The sequence below is a fragment of the Panicum hallii genome, chromosome 4 (genome assembly GCF_002211085.1).
Source record: "Panicum hallii strain FIL2 chromosome 4, PHallii_v3.1, whole genome shotgun sequence".
Classification (NCBI taxonomy): Eukaryota; Viridiplantae; Streptophyta; class Magnoliopsida; order Poales; family Poaceae; genus Panicum; species Panicum hallii.
This window is the reverse complement of record NC_038045.1, coordinates 49,656,632-49,674,737: the sequence shown is the minus strand read 5'-3', so window position 1 is coordinate 49,674,737 and position 18,106 is coordinate 49,656,632. Positions and strand designations below refer to the sequence as shown.

Genomic DNA, 18,106 nt, shown 5'->3' with positions numbered 1-18,106 from the left:
CATAGAGCACCCTTTTTTTCTCCTTTGTACTGGATTTTTTTTTGTATTTTCTTTTAATTATATTTAATTTATTTTTTTGAAAGGTAATTATATTTAATTTAATCAGCAGGGACGTTGCCCCTCCTGTTCTCCTTCAGAAAAAAAGAAATAATGCTGATTCAGCACCTCCCATCGTGGATCCATGCGCTCACCACAACCATGGATGCATGTTCGTGGGCCCCGAATCTCTTGGGCTTTCGGCTCCCTGGGTTCGTCGGCCCGTTTATTTTGTGCTGTACCGTGGGCAGTTCCGCCTCCCCTCTGGCCCTCCCTCCTCTCCTCCCTCCATAGATAGAAGTCCAGCGTCCCCTGGGCCAGGGCGCGGCGAGTGAGCGAGAGAGAAGGGCACCGGCGATTGGATCTATGGATTCGTCGGCGACGGGGTTAGGGGGATGTGCAGAGTGGGCGGCGCCGCCGTTGAAGGATTTGCTGCCGGAGGCTGTCCCGCGATGGGCAGCAGCGGCTGCAGAACCGCCGCTTCAGCGGCCGGGGCAGGCGCAAGCTCAAGGGACGCATCAGGAAGGAGGACTCGCCTCCTTCCTTCTCCATGGCGCTGCGGACAGGAGGGTACGTCGCGTATATTCCCCTCCCCTGTGCAACAACTAGCCAAGCTCCTCTAATTAAGAGTAATTGAGGTCTCGATCGACAATTAACTGCAATATGTGCCTGCGATTGTTCATCGATCTACAACTTTCTGATTAACTGATGGAATACATACAAGCGAAATCGATTAATCCACACGGCTCTCTAGTACTAGAGAATTAACAGATCGCAAGTGCTGATCATGTCATGTTTTTACCGTGCAGTCATTTGTTTGCGACGCCTTCCTCATCCGGACTGTCCAACATGCGCTCTGCCACTACAATTCCAGGCACCAGGTACGAGCATACTTTTCATTTGAATCGAGCATTTTCCATGGCGATTGCTAGTTCCTGCACCGCGCCGCTTCGCTGAATGACATGCCGCGTATGCATGCGTCCATAATCTCTGCAGGGTGGCGAGTTTGATGCCGTGAAGCCCCGGCCCCTGATGGAAGCGCGTGTTGGGTTCAGGGCGCAGGTGCGGTTCCACCTCAACTTCTGGGCTCGCAGCCGCAGAACCAGCAAGATCAAGCGCTTCTTCGCCGAGGAAAGACCCAAAACCAACTCCCATCGTCGAAATATGCACCATCATTGGTACGTGTACAAATGCTGGCTTTCTTTTTAGTTTCTTCCTTGTTCTTAACCCGGATTGCTATTACATGATAACCATAGCGTTAGTGGAGTGATTTGATGCTAATGCCGGTTCATTCTGAGCTATGGCATTGGCTCCATAATGTGGTCCTTCATTGTTACATTGGGCCCCGGAATTGACAGATAGCCAAGACATAAGCGGGAGTTCAATTTGATAAGCTAATTCCTTCATTTAATCCTGTCGTCTGTCGATGGCAGATGCTACTGTTTTCTGTGTTTTTTCATGCGAAGCCTCCTTGGTTGCACTGCATTTTTGAAAGTTGTTCAGGAGTTTGAGAAATATGAAGAGGAAAGCGCCGGAGAGCTTCCAGAATCCAGGTCGACTACGCCGTCAGCAGAGAGCAGGCCAATACTCAGGGAGAGGATGTACATCCAGGCCTAGATGGCCGAGTATACGTACAGGAACTCAAGCAGGAGCTATTGGAGCTTCTGAAGAAGGACAACACCCGTGTCTAGATGTGTGAGTTTAAAGGCACTGAAAAGGGTGTTGAATTGTCGATTAGATTTGTTGCAGTGATTCTTTTCTTCGGAGGGGAGCTTTTATAATGGTCAGGCGTCAGGCGTGGCCAAGTTAGCCCCAGAGCAAAAGTTGGCCGTGGCCCTAGCTGGGTAGCTGGGTGGCTCACCAGCACCTCGAAAAGAAAAGCAGGCCGCAAACTCGACCCAGCAGACAGATAGGCCCACTGGGCCGACTACCCATTCACGCGACATCCTTCTCCCGCACGCTTCTCTCGTCCCGTACGACGCCCACGACGGCCTTCAGAGTTCAGAAACTTCAGATCTCAACGGTCGGACGGCCGCCGGACACCGAGCAGGCGAGCACCCTCGCATCGCAGTTGCAGAAGCATCTTCTCCTGCAAGGAAGAAACGCGGCATGCCCACGTGGCAGTCCGGTGTCCGGACCAACCAATCATACGGCCGGCGGCCCACCAAAAAGTCCACGCCGCCGTCTCAACTCTCAAAACCAAAAGCTTGCCCAGCACGCTCCTCGATTCCCGCCTGCCGCTCGCGCACGCGCACGGCGCCGTTGCACTGACACCGTGGGCCCACCTCCCGGCCCGGCCTGTCCAGCCGTGACACCTCATAACCATCGCAGCGGACGGCGGAACTGTTGTCGCTTCACTGACATGTGGGGCTATATGGCTGAACGGACCTTCGGGCCCACGCATCGGCTTCTTGGGCTCCTGCCGGGGCGGCAGCGCGCCTCCCCCACCAACCACCACGACGCCAAAAACCGCGCGGGAAAACGCCTCCGCGCCCGCGCGCCAAACCCAAAAACCTCTTCTTCTCCACCGCGGAAAAAAAAAATCCTCTACCCTCGCCGCATAATTGCTCCTCGCATCTTCCGCGCCGGGAAGGCATTTAAATCTCCCCCCAAACCCTACCCTCTCTCCTCATCCACCGCCCCCTTCTGACCTCCCTCGCCTCAAACCCAGCGCTTGGCGGCGGCGGCGCGCACCAGGTGTTCGACGGAAGTCCCCGCCCGGCGGGTGGCCCGAAGCCGGCAACAACATGTACGTGGTGAAGCGGGACGGGCGGCAGGAGACGGTGCACTTCGACAAGATCACGGCGCGCCTCAAGAAGCTCAGCTACGGCCTCAGCCAGGACCACTGCGACCCCGTGCTCGTCGCGCAGAAGGTCTGCGCGGGGGTCTACAAGGGCGTCACCACCAGCCAGCTCGACGAGCTCGCCGCCGAGACCGCCGCGGCCATGACCGCCTCCCACCCGGACTACGCCTCGGTGAGGAACAACGGCCCGGAGCCCTCTGTTCGTGGTTTTCATTTCTCCTGTCTGTCGTTGTTTGGCCTGACGTGGGGTCGGTTGTCCCCCCTTTCTCTGTTCGTGGTTCGTGAAGCTGGCGGCGAGGATTGCTGTGTCGAACCTGCACAAGAACACCAAGAAGTCCTTCTCGGAGACGTAAGCAACGTCTGACTTTGGCTTAATTTCGTCCATTCATAGTGGCAGCCTGGCAGGAGGAAGTCTGGATTCGTGGATTGGGTTGTGAATTGACCTGCGACTGTCGTGGATGCAGGATTAAGGACATGTACATGCACTTCAACGAGAGATCCGGGCTGATGGCCCCTCTGGTCGCTGATGATATTTATGAAATCATCATGAAGGTTAGATTCTGATTGTCCCTGACACATTTCTGACAGGGCACCTGTATAGATACTGATGTTCTGTTTGTGTTGGTTAAATTTACTGTTCCATTACTTTTTTAAAGGGTATTTATCATATCCAGTAAATCTGTTGTTCTCGCCACTGCCCTTGCTGTAAATTGTCCCTCACATGGCTTTATGTTGCCTAATTTCAGAATGCTGCTCGCTTGGACAGTGAGATAATTTACGATAGGGACTTCGATTATGACTACTTTGGCTTCAAGACTCTTGAGAGGTCTTACCTCTTGAAGCTTGCGGGGAAGGTTGTTGAAAGGCCACAACACATGCTAATGAGGGTTTCAGTGGGAATACACAAGGAAGACATTGAGTCTGCCATAAAGACATACCATCTCATGTCTCAGCGCTGGTTTACACATGCCTCACCGACCCTTTTCAATGCTGGCACACCAAGGCCCCAAGTACTGTCCTTGTTTCCCTCCAGATGATCCAAAAACGTGGGTTGTAAAGATTGTTTATTAACTGTTGCATTCTTTATGATGCAGTTAAGCAGCTGTTTCCTTATCTGCATGAAAGATGACAGCATTGAGGGAATTTATGATACTCTGAAGGAATGTGCTGTGATAAGCAAATCAGCTGGAGGAATTGGTGTCTCAGTTCACAATATCCGTGCTACTGGGAGTTACATTCGGGGAACAAATGGAACGTCCAATGGGATTGTTCCTATGTTACGTGTCTTCAATGATACTGCTCGTTATGTTGATCAAGGAGGTGGCAAAAGAAAGGGTATGTTCCATCATTATTCTGAATTGTAATTCCACTGTCTTCACAAATTCTTATGCGCTTCTAAAACTTAGGAGCGTTTGCTGTATACTTGGAGCCTTGGCATGCCGATATTTTTGAGTTCCTTGATCTGAGAAAGAACCATGGGAAGGTAATATCTCTATCATTGTTGTTTAATCACTTTTGGGTATGAAAACAGTAAGCCATCATAGTTTTCTGTAATAACTGCAACGGTAAGTTAACTGTATAATGCTTACTGCCACCTTGATTCCATCACCTAAAATTGATTCTTTACATGTGCCAGCAGCCCTTAAAGATGGTTGTTCAACTCTTAATTTTTTGTTCAAGCTAGTGTCTTATGGAAATAGTGCTCTAGTTCATTTCTTCATGATATAGATACCCATTATTTTAGTTCCCTAACTGTGGTCAAGCAATATATGCGCATGTTCTGTCTGATATTTGGTTTCTAATAATACTAAATCGATTCCTTCTAAATTCTGAGTGGCCTTGCAAAAATCTAAAAGACTTGTTATTCTGGATGGCAATTTAACAGGAGGAACATCGTGCAAGGGATCTTTTCTATGCATTATGGGTTCCTGATCTATTCATGCAAAGGGTCCAGAATAATGGAGAATGGTCATTGTTTTGCCCTAATGAAGCTCCAGGGTTGGCTGATTGCTGGGGCGATGAGTTTGAGAATTTGTACAAGAAATATGAGAGAGAAGTAAGCTGGAAATTCTATTGTTGTGTGTAATAGATTGAAATTGGAACTACTTTAGTAACCTTGCTTTCTGGCTTCAGGGCAAGGCAAAGAAAGTTGTTCCAGCACAGACCCTCTGGTTTGACATTTTGAAGGCACAGATAGAAACTGGTACACCATATATGCTTTACAAGGTATAATTTTGGCAACAACCAACTATACAGATAGGTGTTCCTGCATCTGGACTTGTGATTCTTTTGACAATTTTTACCTGCTTTTACTATCGGGCTCTAAGCATTTTTTTAATGGTTATTAACTGTCTGCAGGATACGTGTAATAGGAAGAGTAATCAGCAGAATCTGGGCACAATTAAATCATCAAATTTGTGCACTGAGATAATTGAGTACACAAGCCCTACTGAAACTGCTGTCTGCAACCTTGCATCTATTGCTTTACCACGCTTCGTAAGGGAAAAGGTATATCTTGTCAGTGCTTCAGCTGAATTCAATCATGAAGGTTGTATTCTGATGTGTTGTATGATAAACTTCTTTCACAGGGTGTTCCTTTAGAGTCCCATCCATCTAAGCTTGTGGGCAGCTCTGATTCGAAAAATAGATATTTTGACTTTGAGAAGCTTGCTGAGGTTTGTTCAGATCCTATTTGTCTTAGATCATCGGTTCCCACCTATGTCAACAAATGTTTTGATACATTGTTGATTTTGCCAGGTTACCTCAACTGTTACTTACAATCTCAACAAAATTATTGATATCAATTACTATCCTGTTGAGACCGCAAAGAGATCAAATATGCGGCACAGGCCAATTGGCATAGGTGTTCAAGGTTTGGCGGATACGTTCATATTACTTGGCATGCCATTCGATTCACCTGAGGTACTTTGCCCCCAGCTCTATGCTGGCACTTTATCTCTCTGTACTGAGCTGTGATGTAACAAATAGTATCTTTTTCAGGCTCAGCAGTTGAATAAGGATATTTTTGAAACAATTTACTATCATGCTCTGAAAGCTTCTGCTGAACTTGCTGCTAAAGAAGGTCCTTATGAAACATATGAAGGCAGTCCTGTCAGCAAGGTTTTGTTCTCAAAATTTCTCTGTTTCAATTATGTTTTGCTTCTTATTTTGGTTTAGTTTTATGTTTGTTCTTATCCTAAAAATAGAAAAAATATTAATAATCCGAAGCCCATTTCTATGTGTTGACCTTAAAAATTAATCAAGCATTGTCTATCCCTTTTCCTTTGTAGGGAATTCTTCAACCTGACATGTGGAATGTGGTCCCATCTAACAGATGGGATTGGCCATCTCTAAGGGAGACTATTTCTAAAGTTGGGATCAGAAACTCTCTTCTTGTTGCTCCAATGCCCACTGCTTCCACTAGTCAGATTCTTGGCAATAACGAGTGCTTTGAGCCCTACACGTCTAACATATACAGTCGACGGGTTCTAAGGTCTGGAAGCATACTCCTTAGAGTGCTTGTATTCTTATTTACATGTGCATATGATTGATGTTTCTGTTTTCTTCCAGTGGGGAGTTTGTTGTGGTTAACAAACATCTTCTTCATGATCTGACGGAAATGGGTATTTGGACCCCTACTCTGAAAAACCAGATAATATATGAAGATGGTTCTGTCCAAAAGATGACAGAAATTCCAGATGATCTTAAAGCAATATACAAGTATGTAGTTCATTCTTCATATCATTATTTTCTACTGAATACAGTCACTGTTGGAGTGTCTAAAAGTTTGTATGAATTACTGCACCAGGACTGTCTGGGAGATCAAGCAGAAAACTTTGGTTGACATGGCAGTTGATCGTGGATGCTATATTGACCAGAGCCAGAGCCTCAATGTCCATATGGAGCAACCCAACTTTGGGAAGCTAACATCGCTGCACTTCCATGCTTGGTCCAAGGTATTTAGCCTTGAATCATCAAAGCATTAGTGTATCTTCTAGCAGTTTGTAGTGGGCCTATAATGATGGGTTTTTTTTTAACATTGTTCAATGTCAGGGCCTGAAAACTGGGATGTACTACCTACGCACACGAGCAGCTGCTGATGCGATCAAGTTTACAGTCGACACAACACTTTTGAAGGAGAACGGGGTACATGTCCTCTCCCTTAATCCCATATACGTTCTCTCACAATCTTTTCCCAGAAACTTAATATAACATAACTCACCACGAAAACCACTTGCATATGCAGGTGGCTAATGGCAAGCCTGCAGAGGAAGACGTGGAAGCCAAGATGGCACAAATGGTCTGTTCTCTGAACAACCGTGAAGAGTGCCTGGCGTGCGGAAGCTAGACGCGCCCTCACTGCACTTTGTTCATGACCACAACATTATACAACCGGCTGATGATTGGAGTTCAATAAACAGAACGAAGTCTGTGATGTAGGTTGAGTTACAAATTCCCATGCTGGGAATGCCTTGGTCCCTTAATACTGCTACCTCCCGCTTGTGCTGTACTGAATTATTTGGGCTGATGCCCATGTATATATTTCTACTACTGCCAATGTTATTGATGTGTGCTATCGCATTTTCGTGCGAAACATTTGCAGTACTCTCTTTGCATCAGTGACAACGACAGAACAATTAGGCTAGACTGGACAATATTTCACCATAGATGGCTAAGATAACAAGATTTTTATGGCTAAGATAACAAGATTTTTACTCGGTAATTCTCTGAGAAGTGGTTAGTTGCTTGCAGCTTGCAATTACAAGTCGATAAGATGAGCACGTTGCATTGCTTCACGGCACGATCGATGGCAACTCGTCGACTACACATGAACTAGTAACTGAGCCGCCGCTTCACTGGCTTAGACAGATGTGGATGCGCCGCAGCGCGTCGGCCAGGGCGTCCGCCGCCTCGCTGCTGCCGCCGCCGCCGTCGCGGGCAATGCAGATGCGGCCCATTTCCACGGCGGTGCCACGCATCGCCGCGACCCGACTCACCACGACCGAGAGGTTGGCAAAGGCCCACTCGACCTTGCACGCCGGCGCCGCCAGCTCCGCGCCGAGCCCCTCGGCGCGCAGGCGCCGGAGCTCGCGGACCTGGGCGGCCACGGCGTCGATCGCTGCGATTATCTCGCCGTAGAAGGCACATGTTTCCACGACCGGCGCCTCCAAGCACGCGAAGGCGCGCTGAAGCTCGGCGAGTCGGAGCTGGTCGTCGGTGCTGGCGACCTGCGGCGGCGGCTTGACGTCGAGCTCCATCTCTTTCATGGGTTGATCGCCCGCCGCTCCAACTTCCCGAAAGAGAGATAAGGATTAATAGGAGGTATGTGGGCTTTGTATATAGACTGGCTGCGCGGCGCGGATCAGGAAGTTTTCGGCTTCGGTCTATCAGCTAAAGGGGGCTAAGGGTGACAATTTTCTATCCTCTTACCTCCCGTGCGATACGCAATCCATCACCATTTCAAATACTTTTGCATCTACGGCAGCAGATGGATCTATCACCACGCCCAAAACGCCCGCTGTTGCTAAATTATTCTCAAGTTGCGATAATTGCGGCTCCCTTCCATCCAGAGTTGCGCCGTCGCCTTCCATTGGGTGAGCTAAACCCTACAGTCGCGTCGTCGCCACGCCGTCGCCATGCCAGGAACACTCCGTCATTGTGCCGCACTTTCGCCACGCCGCGTCTTGTCGTTCCGTCCCCGTGGCGTTGCCACGCCACCCCGCGACATTCTATCGGCTCACGTCGTGCTGCAGCTCAGGTACCTATCTCCGGCCTCTTCGTCCTCTCTTGCCCCTGTCATGCCCGTCACCGGCGTTCTATGGCAAAAGTCCGATAATTGCGGCTCCGGCTCCCTTCCTTTCAGTGTTCACTGAGCTAAACCCTAATGTCGCGTCTAGAACAAGTCATGCCGCACCACGCCGAGAACACACCATCGCCGCACCGTGCCTTCGCCACACCACGCTGTGGCGTCCCATTGGCTCACGGCGCGTTGCAGCTCAGGTGCACGTGATGTGTACCCGTTAGGGTTTGTTCCTGATCTTTCGATGAGAGGTATGGAATAACTCGATTGATGGAGGAGACGACGTTCACGGCCCGACTACAGCCTTCCAAGGATGCTGCACCTTAGCAACCGATACACCACCTCCTTTGGTTGCCGCGATCTTGTGGAGCGCGACACCCGGCCACTAGGGCACTCGTCCTGCAAGCAATCGAAGAACCAGCAAGAACAAGTAGAATAAATCCTGAAATTACGAGATGTAATTGAAGGTCTCAAACCGAATCTCAATTATGGTGGGGTTCCGAAAACAAGTGGACGGGCGGCTGGATCAGCACGCGCGTCTACAAGGAAGTAGCAAAAGCTGAACTTGCATCTAACAAAATCCAATCTGTTTGTGGTGGCTATGGAGGTATATGAGAGGGTAGAGGATGACCAGGACGTGGTGGAGGTCGTCCCTAAACCCTAGGATGCGCCCCTGTTGGGCCCCACTTGTACACACCCCATCGAGCCAAAATCAGGTGACGCAGCACCTTGGACAGAAAAGGTCTTTATAGTAAATTAACGATTGCAGCCGCCTCGGAGAAGATATGGATATGAGTCCAGATCCATATGGAAGTAGACTTTATAAGCTTTCCGTGAAGTCCAAGAACTCCCCAATCGGAGTCTGTATGAAGTTGTGGCAGCTATTACAATTTAGTTCTATCCTGCAGTCCGAATCCAACATCCAAAATGTGTTGGATTTGGATTCTTCCTTTCCTTGCACCAAAAGTGACATGGTGGTCTGGTGGAGAATATTGGGAAGACTTAGGCTTGGTCCCCAATCAATTTCTTTGGTCCTCCATGTTTTCCATATAATTTCCACACACGGCTTTATCCAGTCAAGTAATTCTGAAAACGAGAATGCACAGAAATCATAGTGCAGTATTAATTGTTCAAATATATCAAATTTAATCTTGATATAGAGTTGATTCACCTTTGGACAAGAATGCACTAATATGGTCGTATCCATGCTAGTGATGTCCTCATCAGCACGTCTTCGGCCTCTTCATCATCTGTCGCCCCCGTCGTTGCCATCGCTGGCATTCTAGGCATCCGTAGCACATGGTGCATAACTGTATTGCGATTACAAGAGCGTGTGCAAGCAGATGGATCCTCAATGATCTATTCTTTTGATTCAATTGTGAATGCTCATGATTTGCTTCACGGTATTATCTTCACGTATCGTTGTTGGTGGGAAGACTGACTACAACGACTATATCTCCGACTGCTTCAATTATACCTCTGATTATTACGACTATATTTTTTGCTACACTTTATCTTTAACTATTTCGACTGCATCTCCAACTGCTTCAACTATATCTCTGACTATTACGACTACATCTCCGGCTGCTTCGTTATACCTCCGGCTACTATGACTATATCTTTGACTACTTAGATTGCATCTCCGACTACTGTGACTACATCTCCGACTACATTTCCGACTGCTTCAACTATACCTTTTGTCGGAGGAAATCTCCAGCCGGTGGCGGAATGCACCAGCCTAATCCTAGTTTAGGATAAGTTTGGGGGAGATCTAGGAACGCTTGATCAAAGGATGGATGAACGCGGAAAAGACACGAGGATTTAGAGTGGTTCAGGCCGCCGGAGGAGCGTAAAACCCTACGTCCACTTGTGTGCTATGTTGCTTCTGAAGGACTTGGGAGTTCCTGAGTGAACTTAAGCTTCAGGGAGCCTAAAAGAGCCTGTGTTCTAACAGGCGCACTCTCCCTTTTATAGGCTCAAGGGGAGTGCGTACACTGAACGGGGTCTCGACAAGTGAACCCAGCGACACATTAAATAATATGCATACTGGAGCCTTTTATGCCACAGATCCGGAGATCTTCCACTCCAGCTCCTTCCTGTAGTCCTCGATCGAGAAGTTGATATGCGTATCAACAACCAGGGTATGGTCATGTGCCACCTTACCAGTACAGTGCCTGCTGTCAGTGTCACGCACAGTGGAAGACGTGCTGTCACTGTTAGGTCAATTCCCGCTGACAGGCGAAGGAGCTATGTTGACCCGCCGCACCGTCGCCTCCTCGCTCACTGTAGCAGCGCACGCCTCAGCTCACGCGCAGCAGACCATAATTACCCTTTGCTCACGCGCGTGGCGCTGTGATGTGACTACACGCCATCTGCCCGCGCCCGCAGCGCGGTGATGTGACGCGCCGCCTCGGTAACAGGCGGGCTTACCGTGGTGTCAGCATATCTGCCCGACGTGTCAGTGGACAACCCACGCCTTGACCCGGTCACGCGCACCCCACCTACCCGCATTTAATGCGGTAGTTGGGCTAGCGTCCCACAGAAGGCTGGTTGCCACCGGACACGTGGCAGAGCTGGCTTAGCAGCCGGTTCCTCAAGGGCACGTGACGACACCAGACCTCTTCCCCGGAGGGTAGGGAGGTCCGGACCCCCAGGCCGACCTAGGTGAACAGGCCCCCAGAGGGTCCGGCTTCCATACGTGGTGGCTCCGGACCACCCTGCGGGGGTCCGGGCCCATGGTGGCCGTTCCTGACCACCTTATCCTTGTGGGCACATGGAGACGCCGGACCTGTCAGAGCACGGGGCGAGGTCTGCACGGCCCGTCACCCAAAGGCGTAGGGCGAGGCTACGGATACCCTCGCACTCTTCGGGCTGGACACCCTAATAGGAGGTACCCCTATCTGTATGTACCGACACCTTTGCACTGCAGCCTTTGCACTGTCATTGTGACGTGATTTGCCCGTGGCGAGCGGGCCGGGACGTTTACGTGTTGACGAGTGAGCAGTTACATTCCCAACAGATTATAGGATGGCGGAACAACAAAATCGCAAGCACAACTAATATGGTGATTGAGTATTGCCTGAACAAACACGGCCGTTGATGCAAGAATAATTGAAATATTATGTGTGACATCTGCATTATTTTCTCTCTTTGGAACTTAACAATGAATCAGTGATAAAAGACTATTGTTTAAGAAGTGCATTGCTTGCTAATTGTGTTTGTCTTTCTATTAACACTCAGTCTAGAGTCATAATAAGTGTAGTTGTCATTACTTTTTAAATTAGCTGTTTGAATGATCTCACATCATGTGCAAAACACATTCTTCTAAATATATTCATCTTCTATAAACATTTGACTGATTTAGATCTTTTGCATGACATCATTGGATTTGATATTTATTTTGCCCGAGCAACGCACGGGTACGAACCTAGTAGAAATCGATTACGAGTACAACTCTTGACTCTAGATTCGTGTTTCAACACGGTCTGCCATGTGCCAATTATCAGATTCAAAATTTTGAATTTGTTTCGGATTTCAATAAAAAGTTTTAGTACAGTTTAAAGATTGTGATGACGTTTTATGAGAAAAAGGAAGCTGAAGCTCCCACCCCCTATGTTAGAACAACCTACTACTAAGTGTTCGTGCCTACTACTAGCTATTTTTTCATAGAAGCTGTGTTCATGTCTTCATGATAGTCGAGGAATACAGGAAAAAGAAAAGGTGTATTGAGGCTCTACAATTGTCCTTACCCCTTGTAGGATTTAGCTATCTATATACAGTATATTAGATCTGTATGGACACACTACCAAAATATAGGTGTCTATATGTGCATAGCTATCTTAAACTTTTCATGTCCCATACACTAAATGATTTATATATTAGGTAGCCACTGGTAACAAATAAAAACTTTTTGCAGGCAATTGTCTTGCAACTTTTAATGCTGCATAAGAATTAATGGTACATATAGTTATCCATTACCATCAGGTGTAACAACCCTATGTCACATTATATTATATTGATCTAAGATTTAAGTGTTGTTGCGCTGCCCATGGATACATATGCATGCCACTTACTAGAACGCAACACAATTACAGGCCCTGTTTAATACAGGTGTTAAGATATTGTGAACCATGGGTAGAGTTCAGATAGAAATAGAACAAAATAGTAATGCAACTATGAATCTCATGGAGAGTTCGATCCTGGCTCAGGACGAATGTAGCGATTTTCGACGGAATCAAAAAGACATATCTGGTAGAATCGTAACCAAGCAACGTACGATTTCTCTTGGTTCAAAGAAAAACTTATAAACCGATCATATCACCGAAAATTTCCTAACTATAGATCATTAAGAGGATTAATCCAATCAACAATTATCCCTAAATTTTCGTTTTATGCGTAACTGTCCATCCGCCTAATCCTGGTCCATTGTTGCTGTTCTCTCGACGCCTCCCGACGAAGCATCTGTGTCCGCCGCCGCCGCCGCCGACCTAGCCGTGGCCGCCGCAAGTTTCAGCTTGGCGAACGACTGCATCACCACCGCGAGTTCCGCCACGGCCCCCGCCGCCGTCACGCGCCCGCGGGCCAGCCGCTCCTCGTACTCCAGGGCCGCGAGGTCCCTGTCCACGGCCTCATGGGCGCGGAAGAGCGCGCGCAGCTGGGCCGTGGCCTCCTGGCCGTCCCGCAGGTGCTCGTCGAGGCCGGAGTGGTCGGCGGACGGGTCCTCGCCGAGCCGCCTCAGGCCGGCGAACACGCTGTGGAACAGCCTCCTGACGCGGTCCTCGGCCGCCTGGAACTCGTCCCTGATCCGGCGAGCCGACGCCTCCAGAGCCTCGAGCCGCTCCGTCCGGGCGGCCGACGCCTCGAGGGCCTCGGCTAGCTCCTTCCTGGCGGCTGACAAGGCGGCGGCGTCGGGATCTCCGGCGGGACTCTCCAAGATTAATCCCATGATAGATCGAGGCGAGATCGATGGCTTTGACGTCGCGTCGCTATATATATGGGAAATTCTTAGTGTATATATAAGTGCTGATCAGGGAGAGCATGAATATCCGGTCAGGCGGAGCTAGCTATATTCCTGGGTATTTCTGGAAATACCCATCAAATTTATCCATACCTTATGTATATATCAGCTGCATACATGTGTATATATTATATACTGCATAAAAAATATTCTCTGAGTTAATTAGCAGCTCAGTGCCTCATCCCAACACTGACATACTCTCCCTCTTAAGTTTCTATTTTTATGATAACAGATTTAGGTGCCCATAACTGTTAGCATGTTTGTTAGACCCTATTTGGATAGAGGAACTAAAGGTTATTAATGCAGCTGCACAACGAGAGGGAGAGGGAGCTTTTAAATTTAGTCCCCTTTAGCCGCTCCTTGGGGACTAGTGGACTAAAATTTTAGCTTGTCTTTTAGACCCGGTGCTTAGCTCCTTATAGACTAAAAAGTAGGGCTGAATTTTAGCTAGGCGGATCCAAACAGAATCTTAGCTAGGTAGATCCAAACAGAATCTTAGCTACTTACCCATTTTCCTGGCTCAAAACACGTACTCTTGTTACCAGAGCGTGATCTACTGTTGCTCATGATAATCCGATCTACGGCCTCCAGTACATTTATGTACACGTCCGTTAGATGAATAAAACTGCACCTTATTAGCATTTGCTTCGACGTGGTAATAAACAAAATAGATTCTTTGATCCCTCCTTCCACCGTTTTTCCTTTGTTTGATGATCATAGTGTTGCAGTCTTCCTCCTCCAGCTGTAGACCTTCCACGTACAATATCAGACCTATCATCACGATCAACATCCCTGCTCATGTTCGTGTCACTCTATATTAGGCATCCATAAATTCAATATTCATCAACGTTATACATTCTTCAAATTCACCTTTAAATTTATTTGCTTGGAAAGCGGGAATGCTCAATTTTAAAATCCTAGCTCCGCCACTGCAGCGATGAAAGGAGCAGTAAGTAAGGAAGCTTTGTTGATTGTTTGATATGAATTGGAGGGCTATCAACGTGACCGGAACAAACAACCTAGCTACCTAGCCAGGTCAAAGTATAAGTGCATATTTGGAAACTCATGATCCAAACAACCTAGCAAATTCTTATAAATTCATAAAATAAATACTATTGACATTGCCAATTTCTATAATGTTTGAGTGTACAACCAGTTACCACCTACTAGTTGTAGCTGGTGATTAAGAAAAACAAATATTGGGTGCAAATCCCTACTTGGTGGTGTAATGAAAAAACACAAAAAAAAAGACTTGCTTCAGCAATAGTTTTTTTTAAAAAAAATTAGCTTCAGCAATAGGTTCGCTGCAGTACAGGACACGCACAACTTACCACCATACGCACGCAGACACGCACTCACGTACGAACCTAATGTTGTTGAGAAATTTAGCGAAACTCATGATCGATCCGAACAACGTTGATAGCTGTAGCAAAATTCATAGAAGAAATACCAATTACATAGACGGAAGCAAATTCTAATGATAACTATACATGCGTGTGCTAAATCTCGATTAGATGCGGCAGCGTAGGAGCATCAAAGCTGTGTCGTTGTCGTCTCATCATCTTCCTTGGCCGGAGGCGTTCTCTCCCGCACCGCCGCAATGTGCTTTGCCATGGCGATCCATGTAATCTCTGGTGAGCGTTTCGAGCTCGGCGGCCGCCTCGTCCAGCAGCCGCTCCAGCTCAACCCGCCGCGGCGCCACCGGATCGGAGACGAGGATGGAACTGCAGACAGGGCCGGGCACGGGCGCCGCGGCGGCGCCACGGTGCCTCTCCCGGACACCTCGTCGAAGAGCGCCCTCAGCCCGTCCATCCGGGCGCAGGGCGTCCTCGACGTCGGCGAGGAGCTTGTGGAACCGCTCCCCGGTGTCCCTGTCGACCAAGAAGCCGCCGGCTTCCTTCATCTCGTCGAGGAACTGCTCCATGGAGAACGGCGGCTCCGTGTCGTCCATGGCTGTCGCGTGCGCGTCTCCTCCCGTGTTCAGATCATCATGGTTTGCCGATCGATCGCACGAAAGCCGTTGTGCGTTTGGAGAGGATGACACCTACGAGAACGTGCATATCTAGAAGACGCGCATGCGGGCACACTAAAATAAATTTTAATGTGTGATCACTTATAAAATAAAGTCTTATTACAATAATAAAAAGACATTTTAATCCTAGCTATATGCGTGCACGACGCCTAGCTATATCCACCATCATATCAAATTAAAGTTTTAATCGCTCCCGTCCTCAAACAGATCAGCTGCGGCCGCGCTGGAATCTTCAACCCCGCTGCTTGCCGTAGTCGCCGCCGCGTCGCCTTCGCCTGCCGAGAGCGTCGCGAGCCGACGCGTCACAATGACGTCGAGGTCCCTCAGCCTCTTCTCGAACTCCACGGAGAGCTCCTCCTCCATCCGCGACAGCTCGGCGAGCCGCGCCCGCAGATCGGAGGCGGTGGAGGTGTCGCCGCCGGCGGCGGCCCGCGCCTCGAAGTCCCCCTCCAGCTCGTCGAACAGCTTCGTCAGCGCGTCGGCCCGGGCGTAGGCCTCCTGAGCCACGTCGAGGAGGAGCTGGTTGATCTGACCCGCGGAGAGCGGCGCCGTCTTCTCCCGGCTCATGTCGTCGTCGCCGGCGCGTGCTGCGTCTCCTCCCATGACGAACTTGTTGCTTAGAACAGCTGCAACGCACAGCAAACACGTACGACGGCATCCCCGTTTGCAGAGGAAGATCGACACGGGTGCATAATTATAGCGGCCGGGCCTGCATGTTTGATCCACGTACGAGTATGACGACGACACGGACTCGGTCGATCGGGGACGAACTCAACTAGGAACATGCTAGACTTTTTAACCGCACAGAGGTCTCGGAGATGGGTCCCGGCTCCGGTTCGGACTCGTACTTTGCGTTTGGTGACGCCATCACGTAAGTTGTCCGCAAAAGCAGGGACCCTGCAGCCACTACTGCAAATCCATCGCCAGAGCTCCACTACAGAAGCCGGTGTGCGTGGCTGCCAGTAGCTGAACTAATATTCTCATACTTGCTTTGATCACACAACTCAATGGAGTAAGTAAACTTTGTAAGAATTTCGCAAAAACATCCTCCGACTCCCAAGAGCATAAACTAAGCAGACTCAAAACCCTGACCTCCAAATCCGTTAAGGTGTTCACCACCACGCAAGGCGCCACAATTAGTTCTAGAGCTGATGCACATAAAAGAAAATTTGTATTTTTGAAAGAAAATTGAATGCATCGTTCATGTCCGAAGAGACCGTAATTCACGAATTCCGGCCTGAATTTCGCAACAATTTTAGAGGTGTTGGCACCTCATGTACCTCCGGATTAGGGATGCAAGTGGGGTACCCAATGGTATTTTATAGATCAAATAAATAATTATGATGGCATCCTATCCTAGTTTATTTCTCTTTCTAAATTAATTTATACCATCCTAATTTATTTTATTAAATTTTTGGAAAGATTCAATAATTCAAAATAGATATAAATTGCATCCTGCTCTGGACCTACGACTTGTCATTTTTTGCCGCTATCTTGAGCACGCACGTGCTGCTGCATTCAGGCTTCAGCTTCGTTTGCCTGCATGGCAGAGCGCCCTCGCACAGTCATCTTGCGAATAGATGGGTATTGAGCCAGAAGAAACACGGGCCCTCCCACCTAAAAAGGCCATTGCTCTGCCGCGGGCCGAAGTGCTTGCGCTGGATCGCGGGCTATAGCTCGCTCGCCGGAGATTCCTTTGGTCCCAGAAGGACCGATCGGGGCGGCGAACGATTCAAGATGGTGGCGATATTGGACGGGGCCGCGCCTGACTTTCAGGCGCCCATCTGCAGACTGCAGCCGCATCGTCCTGATTTTGGCCGGTTTGGGGGCGTCAGTCCGAGTGGTTTTCACCCCCAATCCCCCCATCAGACTCGACTACCACTACTAATCTAATTTTACTGTTTTTCTTTTATTGTGATTACTTGGTACCCTGTGGATTTCAGTAGCAGTCGAAATCACATCGTTAGTCGCTTCCCTAGCGGAATCAGGCAGATGTTAGAATCGCGAGTGTATCTAACGTAGGTTACATGACATGAGTCTCAGTACCACCTTAGTAGCACCTTGGATCCTTGGTGATTTCGTTAAATTTGAAAAATTTGCCGGTGATTTCGTCAAATTTGAAAAAATTTGCCAGCTTAGTATTTGAAGATGTTTATTGTGTACTCGAAAATTTGCCGGCTCAGTCTTTGAATATATTTATTGTGTACGTGTGCATATAGAGTCATCTAGTCTTCGAAGATGCATATAGAGCCATCTAGTCTTTGAAGATGCTTATTGTGTAGGTATGCACATAGAGCTGGATGGGTGTGCGTGCGTTATGAGTATCTGAATTGTACTATGTGATCTTAAAAAATAAATGTTACAATCACAATTAATCGCAACTGCAGTGAAGCTATTAGCAGCGAGCGGATCGAGTCG

General features: G+C 48.4%; 1 protein-coding gene across 1 annotated transcript; it reads left to right on the top strand.

Annotated features, from left to right (window-relative positions):
* The first annotated feature begins 2,464 nt into the window (after positions 1-2,464).
* Positions 2,465-7,435, top strand: LOC112890968 (ribonucleoside-diphosphate reductase large subunit). The gene is made up of 17 exons (XM_025957855.1): positions 2,465-3,011; positions 3,127-3,188; positions 3,304-3,391; positions 3,586-3,849; positions 3,934-4,174; positions 4,246-4,322; positions 4,725-4,895; positions 4,973-5,065; positions 5,198-5,347; positions 5,428-5,514; positions 5,597-5,761; positions 5,840-5,959; positions 6,130-6,332; positions 6,410-6,559; positions 6,648-6,795; positions 6,893-6,985; positions 7,086-7,435. The coding sequence occupies exons 1-17, from the start codon at positions 2,784-2,786 to the stop codon at positions 7,185-7,187; spliced, it is 2,442 nt and encodes an 813-aa protein (XP_025813640.1). The 5' UTR covers positions 2,465-2,783; the 3' UTR covers positions 7,188-7,435.
* Positions 7,436-18,106: the final 10,671 nt, after the last annotated feature.